Source organism: Enhydra lutris, unplaced genomic scaffold, assembly GCF_002288905.1.
Source record: "Enhydra lutris kenyoni isolate GAN:26980312 unplaced genomic scaffold, ASM228890v2 scaffoldscaffold37, whole genome shotgun sequence".
In the NCBI taxonomy this organism is placed as follows: domain Eukaryota; kingdom Metazoa; phylum Chordata; class Mammalia; order Carnivora; family Mustelidae; genus Enhydra; species Enhydra lutris.
The window spans coordinates 31933117-31952119 of record NW_019154121.1 but is presented as its reverse complement, the minus strand read 5'-3'; the positions used below and the strand labels follow the sequence as shown (position 1 = coordinate 31952119).

The window sequence follows — 19003 nt, the reverse complement described above, 5'->3', positions numbered from 1 at the left end:
TGTCCTTTGTCCTTTGTCAGAGGGCAGAATGTCCGCCTTCTCTGACCTACTGCTACCCTTCTGTGGAGAGTACTGCGTCTGGGGTCACACCCACTTCACATCCTGTCTGTGTCTCTTACGGAGGACGAGATCTGCTTCCCTGCGCCTTCTTCCTGTGCTCCTGGCCGCACGTGCGGGCCGTCTGTCCACTTTGGGACTCGCGTCATGGTGTTAGGCACGATGTGTGACGGAAGGACCTGGTTAGTGATGGTGCTGACAGAGCCCCGTGGGGCTAGGGAGGTGTCCACGTGGATGGCTCATCCCCACGCTCCCTCCGCTGCTCCAGAGGGTGTCCTTGGGCAGGTAGCCCTGCCCTGCTGCCGGAAGGGACAGGGCGAACTCGAGGGTCCTCCCAATGGGGAACCAGTCCACACACACGTCTGTCCTCTCACTGACTCGAGCCAGGCTCGCAGGTTCAGCTGCTCTCGAAGATGCTGCGTCCCAAGAGCCTGGGGGGGGGGCTGCCTCGTTTCTGGGACACCCAGGAGTCCGCAGGTGCAGCGGCCGTGGAGAGCTGCCCGTCCTTGTAGCACTGAGTCCTTTCTCTCTTGTCTTCCTCCGCAGGCTGTCTGTTCGAGGATGGCCTCTGCAGACCGTCTGAGACCTGTGTCAACGGTAAGTGTGCTGTGCGGCCGACCCCGCGGTGGGGCTGGGCTTGCGGGGGCCGGTGCCACGTGCTGGGTGCGCCTCGCTCTCTCCAGCGCCCTGCGGAGGGTCGAGGGGAGGAAACCCCCTGGGGCGGGAGTGAGAACTCAGTGGACACTGGGCACAGGCGGGACACGTCGTTCATATGCACGGCTTTGGTCCGTGTCTCTCTCTCGTCGTACCCCGGGACGGACAGCTGCTCACGGCAGCTCTCTGACCCCGGGGCTGGACGCGCGGCCCTGACCCCGGCGGGACCTGCCGCCCCTCTCCATGGGCTCTTGCTCCTTTGGCGGGCGACCGTTTGTCCTTCAGCCTGCCCAGGTCTTCTCTCGTGGGGCCGAGGAGGTGGCGCGTGGTGTCCAGTGGCGGCCGGCAGTGCCAAGGGTGCAGGGAGCAGCCCCACCGGGCAGGGCAGGACGGGGCGGGCGCAGCTGCCCGGCTCCCGAGGGATGCGTCTCGGCAGAGGCCCGGCGTCCTGTTTGAGGGCAGCCGGTCGGGGGCAGCTGTGGCCCCTGGTAGTGGCCCTCAGGTGAGGAGGGCGGAGGGAGGGCGCAGTGCCAGCGTGGGGGGCTCGCCCGGCGTGGCTTCTCCTGAAGGAAAGGCCCCACACGGGGCACTGGGTCTGCAGGGGGCGCGGGTTGCTCCGGAAGACCGGCCTGCGGGGCAGGGACCCGCCTGTTTCCCCAGGTCCGCAGGCAGAGTTAGGGGCGATGCTGACACGGGTGTGTCGTCCCCCAGTGCCCGGCGCCAGCAGGGGTGTCCGTGGTGGGGCTCCTTCCGCAGAGGCCCTCCGGGAGGGAGAAGCGTCTTCTGCCCGAGGGTGCTGCGGCTCCGCCGGCCCTTGCGGGGGCAGCGCGGGCACCACGGGGCTCGGACAGTCAGAACCCAGGTGCTGGGCGCATCCTGCCAGGACAGCGGCCCCGTGTCCCGGACCGGGGGCTTCGGGGCTGAGAACAGTTGTGCCTGTGTCCCCGGTGGCTCACGTGCCCTGGGGACACACTGCCACAGCTCTGGGTCGCTCTGTTTTGTGGGTGCTCGTCTGTCTTATTTTGGCCGTGGCAGGGGTTTGGGGGAAGCGTTGTGTGCAGCCTGAGGAAACGCTGACTGGGGCCGCAGGGACGGTCTGTTAGGACGCCCGAGCTGGCAGGATGTGGAGCTCAGGCCGCCCTCCCAGCCCGGGGTGTCTGCTGGCTCCTCCACACGCACAGGCCTGACCCTCGGCCTCCCCTCCCAGGCCGCTTGTGACCGTACCTTGTGTAGCTTCTATCGGGAGGCGGCTTTTAAAAAATAACCCTGTTTTAGAAACATGCTCCCTGCCCGCAGTGAAGTTGGGTTATAGAGGAAACGTGTGTGTTTAATCAGCACAGTAACAACCAGGGTCCTTCCCTCTTCTTTGTCCTTGACAAAAACCAGGCCTGGAAGTCCTGGCCACTCTGGAGGTTTCCTTCCCCGGCCTCAGCTTGGCTCACCGGCACGCAGTCGCATCAGCGTTCTGTACGGCGTAATAGTTCTTTGGAACAAGAAAGTCATTTAAATGTGAATATAAGTGTTAGGCTTTGAGTTCTGGAGACAGACAATATTTGGTATTTTTCTATACAGTTAAGGTCTAGGAAGTGGCAAAGCGGGCTCCATCCAGTCTCCCAAAATCCTGTGCTGTGAGTAGCAGACAGAGAGTGACAAGGACAGTGTGCCTTGTGGGTCTGGCTCACCACGACGTCATTCAGCCTGACAGCTGGCCGGGCAGGGAGGTGTGGCCCAGCAGCTTCGCGGGGACGCACAGGGCGAACCGCCATGTGGAGTCCAGAACATTCCGTGGTCAGACACAGGTTCCATCTCTTTCCCTCCCACTCCCCTTCCTTTGCTTGGGGTACAGATGGAAATGTGCAAGCCTCTTAACTTCTCTGTGTTCTCAAACTGCCCAACAGAACTTTTAAATCACAGTTAAAATTAAAATGTTTCCATGGAACAAGATACTTTATAAAGAAAATCAAAAGATAAACGTATTTGCCAGCTCACACCTGTCAGGACGGCTACTGTAAAAAACGAAAACCGAAAACAGGAAGTGTTGGCGAGGATGTGGCGGGATCTGACCCCTCGCCCCGAGTTGGCGGGAGCGGAAGGCCGCACGGCCACCTAGGAAAGGAGGAGGAGGGTCCGCAGAACACGGAATTAGCACGTCATCAGCAACCTCGAAACAGCGCCCCGAGGCCTAGGAAGCCGGGACCCAAGTGGCTCTCGGCACCCGTGTCCACAGCAGTGTCGTGCACAGCAGCCAGGAGGGAGACGCGACACGAACGTGCACTGACAGGTGAGTCGCAGGATGGTGCACACGCGGACCGCGGGGTACCTCCAGCCTCCGTGGGGAGGGATTTCCAACACCTGCCGCGCCGTGCATGAACCTGGAGGGCATCGTGCTCAGGGAGGTTAAACCGTCACGAAACGGCAGGTGCTCAGAGGTGCCATTCAGCGTCCGACTCCTGGATTCGACGCGGGCTGTGATCTCCATCGTGAGACCGAGCCCGGTGTGGGGCTCTGTGCCCGGCAGGGAGCCTGCCGCGGTCTTCCTCCCTCCCATGCTTGCTCTCTCTGCCTCTCTCTCCAATAAAGAAAAAATCGTAAAGAAAAGGGGGCGGGGCATATGCTCTGGGATTTGACCTCTCTGAGGTCCCGGGAGCCATCAGATCTGTAGAGACCGGTGGGCACGGGGGATGGAGTTCATGTCTACCTGGGACAGAGTTTCAGCTTGGGAAGATGGAAACTTCCGGAGATGATGGCGCTGGTGTGCGTGTGCTCAGTGCCGACAAACGGTACACCTAGGGATGCCTCAGACGCCGCATCATGAACGTTGTGTGATTTAATGTCACAGTTGAAAAGAGAGACACCCAGACTGGGAGGACCCTTAGCCACACGGTGGGCCAGAGCTGCTTCTGCAGTACGGAGAGCTGCTGTGCCGGGTCAGAAAACGGCCCTGAATAGGAAACGGGGCAAAGATGTAAATAAATGGTCCACATGTTATATGAAAACGTGTTTGTCCTTACTACGACCCAGGGAAATTTAAACATAAACCACGCTCAGAAGATTGCCAAAAATTGAAAAGAAGAGTAACAACACATCCGGTGCTGGCGGGAACTCAGGGAGGCGGGCACAGACCCGCTCTGCAGGCAAGCATGTGAGCTGGTCACAGTCTTTGGGAATTTAATCTGACGTCGTCTATTAAAGGACAAGTACAGTGGTGATTTGATTTGTTTTGGGGACTCACATATATAAAAGCAAAGGTCTGCAGCAGTATTTTTAGTGGCAAAAACTGTAACACCTTAAATCCACGGACAGGGGAATGGCTTCAGAAATTATGGCGTATCTGTCATAGGAAATTACGCAGGGACTTACAAATGAGTTAAATGTCTGTTTCCTGACCAGGAAAAATGTCCCTTAGATGATACATAGAAAAAGTAAGTTGCAGAGCAGTGGTTCTAATATGATCCTAGTTTCTGGGAAAGCCTGTATATATGACCCCACTCCCACGCCCATCGGGTGACCAGAAGGGAGAATGTGACAAGCACCACTTGTGTCTTTGGGGGGAACTGGGGCGATTTGGAGAGGGAATATATGGGGGGGTTAACTTGTGTTCAAAGATCTTTATTTGTTAAATGAGTCTTTTGTTACTCTGGTAGTAAAACTTACCTAATAAAGACATATCAGAGTCTGCTGAACTCGGAAATGCAGACCAACCAGGTTTAGGCCTGCTGACCCAGGAGCTGATCCGTACCAGCCAGGACCCCAGCCATGCTCTCAGCAGCCCCAGGGGTGGCCCTGAGGAGCCAGGAGACCCCTGTTCTGGTTTCAGATGGAAGCTTTGTGGTGGAAATGTCTTCGGTGTCTTACGGGGGTGGTCAGGCAGATAGCTGGTACCTAGAAGGTGGTCTGTCGGGTGGGTAGTGTTGAGTGGGGAGCTGGACAAGAACCTGTGCACAGCGTGGCCCCAGAAGTCCAGGGATGGACACTTGAGGGGGCCATGAAGGCAGGGACTGGAAGCTGGGGCTGGGGGAGGGACAAAACCCTGTCTCTCCTAGACAGCCTTCCCCTCCAGGAAACAGCATTGGTCCATGGTGGATGAGCCCCATGGGCCCAGCTGTGTGTGTGTGTGGGGGGCTAGGGCTGCACCTGGAGGGAGGGCCAGCTGGGGTCAGGTCTGAGGCCACGTCCTGCTGCCTCTTTCTTGCGTTGGCCCTTTCCGGGGAGCTGCTGGCCCTCAGTGGGCACAGGCTCTGACACCCCAGACGTGAAGGGACCTCCCTCCCTCCCCTCTTCTCTCTCTTTCCCTCCCCTCTTCTCTCCCCCTTCTTCCTTCTTTTCCTTCCTTCTTGTCCTTCTTTTCCTTCCAAAAGCCTTCTCGAGGTGGGAGCCGGCCAAATAAATACTTTTGTTGGACGTGCTCTGAGCAGTTTTTTACTTTCATTTTCGTGTTCAGTGATCACGGCGGGGCTTGTCAACGGCAGGTCGCGATCTGCTGAGGTACCCCGTGCGCTGCGGGAAATTTGATAGAGCTCCTCTGTTGGGTCGCTCTGAAAGAAATAGAATGACAAGCAGCTGTAATTTGACACCTGGGGGACAATGAAAAAGTAGAGTTGGTCTTAAAAGAGATCGAGGAGTAGCAGTAAAACCTCAGCCGTATGAGTTGTGGCCACCTGGAGAGCCTGGGGAAGCCTCTGCGGTCTGGACAGGCCGAGGCCCCTCTGGCCCCCGGGAGGTGGGCTCTGCTGCTCCAGGAAGCCAGGCTTGGTGTTCGGGACCAGCTAAGGCTCATTTCAGGGAGCTTAGCAGAGGGTTCCCACAGAATGGACTTTACAAATCAGCTTATGGTGACCATTTTCACTTCTTGTTTGGAAGGTGCTGCTGTTCGGACTGTGCTGTTCAGGGAGTGAAGCGGCTGTGGGATCGGTGATGGTCTGGTTCTGTCCTGATTTCTGGACGCCAGGGACACAGAGTTCATAATAGTTTTGTCGGGATAAACCACAAGTTCATGGTGTCATAAATTCTGGATAAAGATGTTGAGGCAACATCTTCATTTTAATTTTTAAAAAAATTTTATTTATTTGACAGAGACACAGTGAGAGAGGGAACACAAGCAGAGGGAGTGGTAGAGGGAGAAGCAGGCTTCCCTCTGAGCAGGGAGCCCGATGTGGGAATCTGTCACAGGACCCTGGGACCATGACCTGAGCCAAAGGCAGACACTTAACGAGTCAGCCACCCAGGCGCCCTGAGGCAACATCATTTCATCAGCAAGATGTAGAGGCGGAATCTGTGGGTTTGATCTTCCACCAATGATGTCGTTCCCTTGGGCAGTTCCTGAAGCATGCTTTTGGGAGCTAGCGTGAAATTGCATGCCAGCCCTTCCATGCAAAGCTACGGCGAGGTCTCCTGTGAGGACCTCTGGACGCTGTGGAAATGATGACGAGTGGCCATTCGTTTTTTCTTTTATCCGGTCACTCAGCTAGTACTTGTCCCCGGAAGGCCTGCCCTGAGCATGCTTTGGTAGGGGAATGCAAATGAGACTAATCTTGAGACGTCAAGAAATTAGTAAGAAATTTAGGATTTGATTACTCTACAGTCCTTCACTTTGGGGCCAGCCCCCATGTGTTCAGTGATCTGTGTTGCATTGGACCGCTGGGAAGCGGTTGTTTCCTTGACCAATTCCTGAGTCTTGGGAGGAAAGTTGTGTAGATTTAAGTGTGTGTCCAGATGGTGGGGCATTTGTAACCTGTGCTGGTTTTTTTTAAGTGTCCTGGGAGTCCATGTGCCTAGGGTCAGGGCAGTAATTTCTTTCAGGAATCAGGGTTCTCCTACTGGCCTCACTTCTGAATGATGACTTGCCCCTTCCATGGAGAAGAGACCGAGGGAAGATGGTGTGTCTGGGCCCCGGGGCGGGGGGAGCCTCGCTCCGTGGCCTTCTCTGGGGAGTGACCAGTAGTATGGTCCCTCCCCAGCTAGCTGTTGCTTTTGCCACGAGCTGTGCTGTCCCAAGCGCTTCCTCTCGCCAAGTCCCAGGGGAAGGTTCCGTCCCTTGCAGTGGACCTGCAGACCTGCAGAAAAGTCCTGTCGGCCAGTCACTGTGCTTTCCTCACGGCGTGGCTTAGCCTTGAGCCAGCTGTCCAGAGAGCAGACGGGCAGAGCGGCTCTGCACCGTTTCACCGCCTCTTGGTGTCTGCGTCCCTTCTCCACGCAGAGGATGTGAACTTGCACTTCTCAGCCCCCATGGGCTCACGCTGGCCGCTGGGCTCCGGTTCGGACAGGCACGGTCTCCAATGGCTCTCCTGAGGCTCGCCCCACACTTTTGTGCCTCTCCTGGACTTGGGTCCTCCTCCTCCTCCTTTCTGGCTTCGTTACTCACCTCCTCCGACGTCTCATCTTTAATGGAGATGTGCTCACAGTAGAAGCTTGGAGACATGGAAAATAGCAGGGAAATCGAAGGTGCTACCCCCAAGAGTCTCTGTTAACAGGTTAGCAGTGTGGCCTTTGTCATCCCTTCTTTTTGCCCCGTCTTCATGTTACACCACAGCGCTGGCTCCCGAATTTTAGTTGGCTGTCTCCCACCGGCATCCCCGATGCCGTTAACGACCATCTGCAAACTTCTCTTTGATTTCTGCCTCATACTTGAAGTGCGGGAGTAGAGCGTAACCTTAAAAAGCACTTCCAGTTTTTTAAATATTTAAGGTATGTTCACTCACGTTTAAATTAATGTAAATATCATAGCAGAAAAGAGCTTTGTGCTTGAAGTTTTCTTTTGGTATTTTGGTCATTTTCTTATCAGGTATTCTTAGAAATCAGATTAGTGGATCGTGGGGATTTTGAGGCACAGAACATGCTGGCAAATCGATTTCTACAATTTGGGCTTAATTTGTGTCCCACGGCTTACGTGAAAACGAACATCTCACTTCCCAGCCTAAGCATGACCTTTAAAAAAATCTTTGCCATTTTGCTTTCCTTTATTTCTGGACGCAGCAGGTGGTGACTATGCCTTCGGGATCTGATTTTAGGACATAGCATCTGTTTTTGGTTGTTTCCCATATAGGGTTATGGGCCATGGGCTCAAATCCACTGAAAAAGGAATTTGGAATCCTGTTTTCCTAGTAGTTCGGTTACTTGTATTACGGCACGGAAGCTTCTCCGTAACCTGCTCTGGACGGTCATGATCATCTCTTTCTCCTAAGATGGCACTTTGGGAGCACTGAGAGTTTTTGTCTCTGATGGCCAGAATTACTTGAGTTTGCTTTTGTAAGTTGTCCTTCTTGTTTCTCTCCAGTCTTGGGGTCCCTCGTGCATAGTAACCCCAGTTCCTGCTGGCCCTTGTCTACGGGTCTTCTGTTTCTCTGGCTTCCGTTCGTGTGTCGTGTTCCCCTCCAGCTGGACTGCTGCCTCACTGTCCTCTCTGCCCCTCTTGCCGTGCAGCTCTGCCTCTCCTGGTCTGAGACCTTCGGCTGTCCCTGTTCCCACGGGGTTAGACTCCCGAGGCCAGTGTGAGCATTTGAGGTCACTTACAGGTGGCTCCAACCTCAGGGGTACGTTAAGGTGACCTCCCTTTGGTCAATTTCTCTGTGGTCTCCACACTGTTCCATTGCCATCCCCCCCACTCCCCCAGTTCTGCCCACGTCCCGTTCACTCATGCCCCGGCCTTGCCTCCATCAAGAACACGCACGGGCTCTCAGTACTCTTCAGCGTTCGTGTTGTAACTTCCCTTCCGGATTGAAGATTTTCGAGAAATCGTGAAGTACTACCTTCCTTCTGCTCGTTGTAATGTGCACATGGGAAGCACTTACTGATTCTCCGACAGTCTGCGTCCTGACGTGGAGGTGACAACTGACTGTGCGTCGTGAGACGGAGGCGACAACCGACCGGGAGATCCTCCCTGCGGTTCCCTGGGCCTTTCCCTCTGTCAGGGCTGCGCATTCTCTTCAGGAAAGTGCCCTGAGCGTGTGAGAGTGTTGCTGGTGGAAGCGGGACCGTTGGTGGAATCGGTGCGCACCCCCCTCTGCCCATCCCCCCTCCTCCCTGCCTCCTACATTCGCTTCCTACCCTCGCGTGTCTCCTGCCGGTCACCTGCCTCGTTACCTGTCGGCCTGGCCTCTCTCACTCTCTGTCTTCTGCCAAGGATTGGCACACGGCTGTGTTGTGAACCCTCACTCGCACTCCCTGCCTGTGGGTTGGGGCTGGGGGTGACCTGGCAGGACTCGGAATTGACTGCTTTTCTCAGAAGAGCATTTCTGTAACCTACGGGGGGACCCTCCCGACATCTTGTGACCAGACTGCAAGACTGGCGAGAGCGTGGCTTCTGACGGTTGTAGTTTGGGGAATCAGGGAGGGGGACGCCCGAGAAGTGTCATGACGGGGGTGGCTCACGTGCGGGTTATGGGAGCAGCCTGTGAAGAGACAGAAATGACTTTTCTTAACCTTGCGGGGTCAGCCTGTGGCTCCTGGCAGCCTTCCCGTGGCCTGCTCCTGAGCGGGAGTCTTTTCTGCGTGTCTGTTGAGCTGTAAGGAGTGGAGGCAGAAGGAGGGAGAGTAGGGCTGCCTGTGCAAGCTCATGTTTTTTTCCTGGAGGGTTTTTATTTGATGTGTGACCCAAAGGCCAGTCTTTGTGCAAAGCAGTTTCTGGGCAGCCACTGTGGTCACATCGAGCCCTGGTTTCTGGAGGTCAAGGTGCTGCAGGTCTGGGCTCTGTGAGGGGTCAGACAGGCAGTGGCACTAACTCTGTCCTCTCTTCCTGATGTAGTTTCAGGGGGTGTTTGTGGGATGTTTTGGACCCTTCTCCGCAGCTCACAGAGCCAGAGCTGTTAAATCTGTCTAGATTTTGAGAAATGTATAGAAAGGACACATTACTGAGATTGTGAAGACTTTTGTTTTATTTTTATTTGTTTTTGTTTTATTTGCTTTAATAGAGAATTTGGCACATTTTAAACAACAGTCAACAACTCAGATACTCCTGTGTGTTGGTTTGACACTGAAAGGCTGTTTGGAGAGTAGAAAATTAGGACCAAACGTTTTAGGAGCCACCACACACATACTGTCCGTAAAGTGTAGAGCAGAATTATCTCTCATAGTATGTGGTGATGGTTTCCAGAACCTTCTAGTGCCCCAGTTCTCCAGAGACATGCCTGCCAGGTTGAATAACACACTCTGGGGGCTTGCGAAGGATGTCGTGTTGTGAAGTTCATTTAAGAATAAAACTTACTAGAGATAATGATGTGTCCTCTGTCATTTTGTGGTGACACACACCATTCCATGAATGTTACACCGGTGACACCAAAGTCTCCTCCGTCAGGAAGTCCTCCTGGTTGGGTTAGAATCTCCTCCTCCTCCCTTCTCAGAAGGCAGCCTGTGCTCCCGGGTGCTTACCCACCCCTCACGAGCTCCTGAGTTTGGGGAATATCTTTGTATTCTGGGGGCCGGGATGTCACCTGATGTGCAGAAACCATCAACAGAGGCTGACAGAATGAAGGAAATTGTTAGAGATCAAGAAAGGAACAAGAAGGTGTAATTTTGCACTAAGTGATAGTGTATGAGTTCTCACTGCGTGTAGTCACATCTGTTAAATGGATTTTTAAAATAAAAAGTTTTATTTGCCTTCGTATAGCGTATAAAATCTGGAAATAAAGAGTAAATGACACAAGATATTACCCTGCAGGTAACACGTAGCTCATGCTGATGCTTCCGCTTGAGCACATCGTCTTTCTTGCTCTCACGTGTGTGCACAGTGTTCGACGTGCTCGGATAGCGCGTGTGAGCGCAGACCGCGCGCCCCTGAGGGCAGCACCGGGTGTGGGAGACAGACCCTGTCCGTTCCTCGAGCCGCTTGGGAAGTCTTTGGATAATAGAAGACGGCGGCAACGTCTTAGTGTATAAAAAGACGTGTTGGTCCGGGGGGTTGTCCCTTGCTTTTCTCTTCTAGGTTTGCCACGTGTTACTTCGAAAATAAATCGTACGTTAGTGGAGGGGCCTCGTCTTATGAAAACTGAACGCTGACGACGTGCAGTGGTGAAGGCAAAGAACTTCCTCCGTGTCCTTCCCCCTGCCACTCTCCCCACCCCCGGCAGTGGTGGCTGCCCATGCTGCGCGGCTCCAGACCCGTGTCCATGCCCAGTGCCCTACACTGTGCCAGGCGATTCCTCCTGAAAAAGACCAGCAACCAGCACACTCACTGGTCTCGTCCCCTTTGTCTCGGCAATGGGCATTGTCCGGGCTGCCCTGTGGGCAGGATCATGCCCCTCGTCCCCACAGAGGGGCAGCGGGCATCTCGCACACAGACCCACAGCCCAGGGATGCGGGACTGTACCACCTGGCAGGGCCGGGAGGCTGGTTGCCCTTCTAAATTCCAATTAATCAAACTTAAAAGGAATGGAAGTTAATTACCGAGTGAAACAGCGTGAAGCAAAGTTTAATTTGGCTTATTAACAGGAAAGAGTTGCCGTTTTGAACCTTTGCATTCGTGACTTGAGTTAAAATCAATTGCACACTCGTGAGCCTGCACGAACACACCCACGCACACCCCCTTACCGCGCCCCCAATGCATCCTGACTTACAGGGGTCGCATGGGGGTGTAGCTCAGATAATCATCGATGGGGATGTAAAGGGAGTATCTGTCATTCCTGATCCACAGCGTAAAACGGACCCCGGTGCACAGTGAGGTCCTGAGCCCAGGTATGCTGCCTGGAACCGTCCCTCAAGTTAAGGAGATGAGCGCTGGGGGACTGCATTTCTGCACGTGATGGTTCCAAGGACTCTGATCCCCAGACCTCTTCCCCATCAGATGCCTCCCGACCCTCACCTAGACCGTATCATGGTTATTGCTGCTGGAGCCATTCAGCAGGCCCCACAGGGCACACTTGGAATGTCACCTGACCCGTGGACTGGCTCCTTGGCCCTGTTCCCCAGGGCGCAGAAGTGGCCTGCTGTGGTTCTGTGGGGCCCTTGTCACTGCTGGGCTGGGATCCCTGAGAACGCTGCCATCCACAGGGTGCAGTTAGAGCGTCACCCCCGGGGGCTTTGGTCTCCCCCGGCCTCTCTCCAGGACTGTTCTCGGACAGGACACTTCCTTCAGCCAAGTGGCTTGTTTCCCCGGAGCCCGGGCAGCCTGCTTTCCTGGCCGTCCTCAGAGGTCATAGCCATCCTCAGGGGTCATCCTGCCTGGGGGGTTTGCCTTCCGCCCCTGCCTTGCAAAGGCCCAGCCCCCCTCCACCCCCACAGAGGAAGCGGAATCACCCCATTTCCCAGCTGCGTGGCTGACTTGGAGGACGTGGACTTGTGCATTTGTTAAGACGTTCTTGAAATACTGGTTTTTCTTTTTGTCCCCAGTTCCTCGAGTGATGTACTCACTTGTCGAATTAACTCCCAAGTGTCCAGTTTTGAAGTTGGGATGGGACAGTCGTCCAGTAGAAGAGACTCATTTGTAAACATGTTTGCTGCTGCATATCCCAACCCAGAGCCACTGGGAGCGCTTCTCAAGGGGACGCGAACCCAGCGCTGCGGTGACGGGGCCACGGGCTTCCCACCGCTGCTCTGATGGTTTGATCTGCTTTCCGATGAGTGAGCAGGTTCCATGCACGGGACCCTTCCAGCGGGCCCAGGGTTTGCCATGACGAGTGTTCTGCTGTCAGCGGGTGGCTCCGTCGGTTCTGTGTGGATGGTGACTGTGGAGTGGCGCCCACTGCCCGCACCCACACTTCCCACACCTCTGGCCGGCCCTTCTGGCCCGAGTCGTGGCTGATTAGTCTGTGCTGACATCACTTTGGTGTTTCACGGTCTGATCTCAGTGTCTAAGAACGCCACCAGCCGGAAGGACGGAGCTGCACCGTTGTACGGGACCGTCCAGTGTTCCGGTGAGACAACCGAGCGGACTTGAGCATATCAGAGACGAGAATTGTCGGTGGTTAGGGTTAGGGTGCAGTACTTTTTGCTTTGCAAATTTTTTCTTTTTCTTCCAAATGCTTCAAACTGTTTTTACGATACTCAGGCCAACCTGATTTGTAAAATTGGCATTTGAAGCAACAGCCGATTGTGTCCCACACGGTCGCGTCAGCTGTTAGAGGGTCGCTCAAAGCCAAGATGGCAGTTTCATCAGCACCTTTAAGCTGCCCCAGGTTTTCGGGGTGGACGGCTGTGCTCCCCGCGGGAACCCGTGTCTGGGGAAGGCACGGTGCAGCTTGTGACGGCGTCCCTGCGCGGAGCTAGGAAGCCTAGCTTCCTTTTCCTCTTTCCCCAGAGTCCGGTTGCCATGGTGATGAGTGGGGGTGGGCCCCAGAGTCCCGCCTTTTCCCAGTCGGCAGCAGCCCGGGAGGGAGCAGAGGGGACAGGGCGCGTGCCTCCCTGTGGGACTGCGGGCCCCGTGTGCTCTCCCGTGGACCAGCGCAGGTCCAGGCTGCCGTGCCAGCTGTGGGGACGCCCGCACACGAAGCCACTTGTTCCAGGGACAGTTTACTCGGAGAGTGGACTTGGTTGGTAGCAGGAGTGGCTTGTTTTGGCAGATTTCCATCGCTGTTCTGTCTCCCTTTCTAGGACTCCGAGTCTAGAACCGCCGCTGCCGCAGCAGAATCTGTTAAATCCCGGTTAGGTCTTCCTGGAAGCGCCGCAGGAGACAGAAGCGGACACTGGGGGTCGGAAGCTGCTGGGGTGCCTGGGGCTCAGCCAGTGAGTGTCCGACTCTTGGTTTTGGCTCAGGTCAGGTCTCGGGGTTGTGGGGTCGAGCTCCGTGCTCAGGGGAGTCTGCTTGAGATTCTCTCTCTCTCTCCCCTCCCGCTCCTGCTTCTGTCTTTTTCTCTCTCTCGAATAAATATATCTTCAAAAAAAAGCTCAACCGGGAGCCTGCTTCCCTTCCTCTCTCTGCCTGCCTCTCTGCCTGCTTGTGATCTCTCTCTCTGTCAAATAAATAAATAAAATAAAAAATTAAAAAAAGAATCTTAAACAAACCTTATGTTTTGCCGAGAGGGAGACTGTGAGGCCTCACTGCAGCGGCCCAGCCCGTGGCGGGTGCCCCGAGGGCGCTGGGAGGCCGCGTCCGGCCCTCGGGAGGCTCGGCTTTCCGGCGCGGGAGCTGTTGTGCCGCGCGCACCCCACGGACCCTCCTGCGCCTGGCTGGGCGGTGAGTGGCCAGAGCGCGGCCAGAGCGCGTCCGAGCGGCTTCTCCCGTGGCGGGGGGTCTCACGTATGTCCTCTCGTTAGATTTCCACAACGTCCCTGAGCGATTCGTTTCCTCCCTGAGGTACTTTTGTTCTCATTTAACGATGGCAAACTCGGGCTCTTCGGTGTTAAATGCGGAACGCGGAGACGGAGTCCCCCAGGACCCACAGGTGACCTGGCCCACTTCTCCTCTGACGGACTCACCCTTTGTGTCTCAAAGCCGCCTGGGGTCACGGTGGCTCACGGTCACCTGCCTCCTCTGCGCACATTCTAGGTTCGCCGTGAGGCTCTTGTGAAGTCTTCACCGCGTTCCAGATGCCTCTGCGGGACCGTGTCACCCCGTAGCCTCTGCAGGCTCGCTTGAAACGAGTGTATTTGCCTGGAAATGAGTCAGGCGTCTCGGGCATCCCTACACCCGGGAGAAGTCCTGCGGCCAAGGTACCCGCCAATTTAGGGAGCTTCTCGGTTCCTTTTACATTAAGAAAGAAAGAAAGGAAAACACTCGAGGGTCCCCTCCCCGCTTCCTTCATTTGATCTGGAATCCCTGTTGTTAGTGGGGTTTTCAGCTTGTTCTCAGGACTGGAAGGAATCTCGGAGACTGGAAAGTGGGAGACCCTGTCACGTTCGCATGGCTGGCAGAACCGGGGGCTTTGTGGGGGGGTGCTGGGGAGCGACAGGGGGCTCAGGGCTGCGCAGGCCTCCTTCACCGGCGAGGAGAAGGCCCGCCCCAGCGTCAGGCCTTCAGCAGTGTCTGTCGACGTGGGGAAGAGCTGTTCTGGGCTCCTGTCTGATTAAATTGCCCTGTGAGATGTGACGGGACAGTTTGCTTTCCTGTTCTTGCCTTTGTTTGGGAAACAGACAAACTCTCAGATTTTTGCTTAAAATAAAGCTGATCTCTGGAAAGAAGAGGAGAGAGCGAGGAGGGAAGGGCCGTGGTCTGAGGGGCTTGCAGCATGAGCAGCTCATCTGGATAGACCGCTGCGCTCCTGGCAGTGGGCGGTCTGGTTGTGCTGAGGTCGGGGCAGCTCAGGGCCACGCGTTCAGTGCTGGAGCAGTGGGACGTGGTGAGGAGATTAGAACTAGCACGAGACGAATGGAGGCGTTCAGAGAGGGATCCCCAAAAGCCATGGTCCAGACGAGCACTGGTCTTCTCAGAACTGAAGACAAGTGGGGGGTTTAAGTCCTTCGGGGTTCATTCCAGCAGAGACGAACAAGGATGGGAGATGGGGATGCTCCGGTGCCAGTCCTGTGGCCAGTGGTGTTCCACCCTGAAGACGTCTCCGGGGGTGGGGCGGTACTTACCTGGGGAAGGAGTGGACTGTTCCTCGCCTCCCGTGACTCACGCCTTCTCTGCTGTCCCACCGAGACGCATCTCATCTCCTTCCGTATATTCCCCAGGATGCACACTCACGGTCGTGTGTCTCCACACATGCGGCGAGGCCGGGGTGCGGCCAGGGCAGGGATGGAGTCGGCTCTCTGTCTCAGTGACTGGAGTCACCCTTTACCGCGGGCTTCTCTTGCCTTTGTCTCCCGCTGCTTGTGCAGCTTTGTTCGCTCCTGCGGACTCGGTGCAGGAACGGGCTGTGTTTAGGGTGCCCCCGGGGTGTAGCTGTTGTAAGGAAGGCTGCTAGGAGTGCTCCATGTGGGCGTTTGGGGGACCCCGCTGACTCCCTCGTGCAGTGGACGGTGGGGTTTGTCTCAGGTATCCATCTGGAAAGTTTCCTTCAGTACCTGCGAGTCTGGAAAGATGCAGAAATGCAAGAAATAAAAATACATACATAAAAAGTAGATTATGCCGTAAGCCACAGAGAAACACGTAGTTGTCCTTCTAAGTGGTCTGGCCCCCTTGGTCAGTCTTAGTATTCGGACCAAACAGAATGCATTAGCTTTGTTTTCCCAGTTGTTGAGATAAAATACTGTAACCATATTTGACTATAACCTGTGTCCAAATTAGAACTGTTCCAGTTCTGCTTTCTTATTTTCCAGTAAGTCAGATCCCATTATGCTGTTGGAAAAATCACCATTCCCTGTATTTTCCTTTGGCTAGGTTTCTCTCTCACTTGCCGTGTGGCACGAACAAATGTCTTTGGCTACTCTGATAACCCGGCTAGGATTTTGTTTTTCTTATTTGTTTCAGGGAAGAGAAATTCCCTCCGGCCTTACTAAGACCACTGGGACCACCTCGAGTGATGGGTGGGGGCGGGTCAGTTGCCCTCTCCCATGTGCAGGGCCTGAGTCATCGATGTCGTCTGTTAATCCGATGGGCTCAGGCCAGTCTTCGGACTCAACCCACTGAATCGTGTGTCTCCTTCTGGCCTAGGCGAGTCCGCACTGTGGGCTCATGGGTTGCCCCCCCGCCCATGTCAGAGCACTGCTGGGCTCCTCCTTATCACAAACGAACATGTATTAGCAGTTTGTATTTTATCTCTTTATTCTCCGAAAAGAAACACAAAATATGAGAGCCAGACTTTATACACTTTTTTTTAATTTTATTTTTTATAAACATATATTTTTATCCCCAGGGGTACAGGTCTGTGAATCGCCAGGTTTACACATTTCACAGCACTCACCATAGCACATACCTTCCCCAATGTCCATAACACCACCCCCCCTCTCCCAACCCCCTCCCCCCTGCAACCCTCAGTTTGTTTTGTGAGATTAAGAGACACTTATGGTTTGTCTCCCTCCCAATCCCATCTTGTTTCATTTACTCTTCTCCTACCCCCTTAACCCCCCGTGTTGCATCTCCTCTCCCTCATATCAGGGAGATCATATGATAGTTGTCTTTCTCCGATTGACTTATTTCGCTAAGCATGATTCCCTCTAGTTCCATCCACGTCGTCGCAAATGGCAAGATTTCATTTCTTTTGATGGCTGCATAGTATTCCATTGTGTATATATACCACATCTTCTTTATCCATTCATCTGTTGATGGACATCTAGGTTCTTTCCATAGTCTGGCTCTTGTGGACATTGCTGCTATAAACATTCGGGTGCACGTGCCCCTTCGGATCACTACGTTTGTATCTTTAGGGTAAATACCCAGTAGTGCGATTGCTGGGTCATAGGATAGCTCCATTTTCAGCATTTTGAGGACCCTCCATGCTGTTTTCCAGAGTGGTTGCACCAGCTTGCATTCCCACCAACAGTGTAGGAGGTTCCCCTTTCTCCGCATCCTTGCCAGCATCTGTCATTTCCTGACTTGTTAATTTTAGCCATTCTGACTGGTGTGAGGTGGTATCTCGTTGTGGTTTTGATTTGTATTTCCCTGATGCCGAGTGATATGGAGCACTTTTTCATGTGTCTGTTGGCCATCTGGATGTCTTCTTTGCAGAAATGTCTGTTCATGTCCTCTGCCCATTTCTTGATTGGATTATTTGTTGTTTGGGTGTTGAGTTTGCTAAGTTCTTTATAGATTTTGGACACTAGCCCTTTATCTGATATGTCGTTTGCAAATATCTTCTCCCATTCTGTCAGTTGTCTTTTGGTTTTGTTAACTGTTTCCTTTGCTGTGCAAAAGCTTTTGATCTTGATAAAATCCCAATAGTTCATTTTTGCCCTTGCTTCCCTTGCCTTTGGCGATGTTCCTAGGAAGATGTTGCTGCCTGTGTTCTCAAGGATTTTGATGGATTCCTTTCTCACATTGAGGTCCTTCATCCATTTTGAGTCTATTTTCGTGTGTGGTGTAAGGAAATGATCCAATTTCATTTTTCTGCATGTGGCTGTCCAATGTTCCCAACACCATTTATTGAAGAGGCTGTCTTTTTTCCATTGGACATTCTTTCCTGCTTTGTCGAAGATTAGTTGACCATAGAGTTGAAGGTCTATTTCTGGGCTCTCTATTCTGTTCCATTGATCTATGTGTCTGTTTTTGTGCCAGTACCATGCTGTCTTGATGATGACAGCTTTGTAATAGAGCTTGAAGTCTGGAATTGTGATGCCACCAACTTTGGCTTTCTTTTTCAATATTCCTTTGGCTATTTGAGGTCTTTTCTGGTTCCATATAAATTTTAGGATTATTTTTTCCATTTCTTTGAAAAAAATGGATGGTACTTTGATAGGAATTGCATTAAATGAGTAGATTGCTTTAGGTAGCATAGACATTTTCACAATGTTTATTCTTCCAATCCAGGAGCATGGAACATTTTTCCATTTCTTTGTGTCTTCCTCAGTTTCTTTCATGAGTTCTTTATAATTTTCTGGGTATAGATTCTTAGCCTCTTTGGTTAGGTTTATTCCTAGGTATCTTATAGTTTTGGGTGCAATTGTAAATGGGATTGACTCCTTAATTTCTCTTTCTTCTGTCTTGTTGTTGGTGTAGAGAAATGCAACTGATTTCTGTGCATTGATTTTATATCCTGACACTTTACTGAATTCCTGTACAAGTTCTAGCAGTTTTGGAGTGGAGTCTTTTGGGTTTTCCACACATAGTATCATATCATCTGCGAAGAGTGATAGTTTGACTTCTTCTTTGCCGATTTGGATGCCTTTAATTTCCTTTTGTTGTCTGATTGCTGAGGCTAGGACTTCTAGTACTATGTTGAATAGCAGTGGTGATAACGGACATCCCTGCCGTGTTCCTGACCTGAGCGGAAAAGCTTTCGGTTTTTCTCCATTGAGAATGATATTTGCGGTGGGTTTTTCATAGATGGCTTTGATGATATTGAGGTTTGTGCCCTCTATCCCTACACTTTGAAGAGTTTTGATCAGGAAGGGATGCTATACTTTGTCAAATGCTTTTTCAGCATCTATGGAGAGTATCATATGGTTCTTGTTCTTTCTTTTATTAATGTGCTGTAGCACATTGATTGATTTTTGGATGTTGAACCAACCTTGCTGCCCTGGAATAAATCCCACTTGGTCGTGGTGAATAATCCTTTTAATGTACTGTTGAATCCTATTGGCTAGTATTTTGGTGAGAATTTTTGCATCTGTGTTCATCAAGGATATTGGTCTGTAGTTCTCTTTTTTGATGGGATCCTTGTCTGGTTTTGGGATCAAGGTGATGCTGGCCTCATAAAATGAGTTTGGAAGTCTTCCTTCCATTTCTATTTTTTGGAACAGTTTCAGGAGAATAGGAATTAGTTCTTCTTTAAATGTTTGGTAGAATTCCCCCGGGAAGCCGTCTGGCCCTGGGCTTTTGTTTGTTTGG

General features: G+C 53.1%; 1 protein-coding gene across 1 annotated transcript in view; it reads left to right on the top strand.

Moving 5' to 3' along the window:
• Positions 1 to 470: 470 nt before the first annotated feature.
• The window catches only part of LOC111154447 (protein tyrosine phosphatase, receptor type N2), a 650145-nt gene continuing 631612 nt past the window's right edge, over positions 471 to 19003 (top strand). Inside the window, exons 1-2 of the mRNA XM_022514054.1 lie at positions 471 to 534; positions 604 to 654. Coding sequence (XP_022369762.1) covers positions 471 to 534; positions 604 to 654 — 115 coding nt within the window. The remainder of the gene's footprint in view (positions 535 to 603; positions 655 to 19003) is intronic.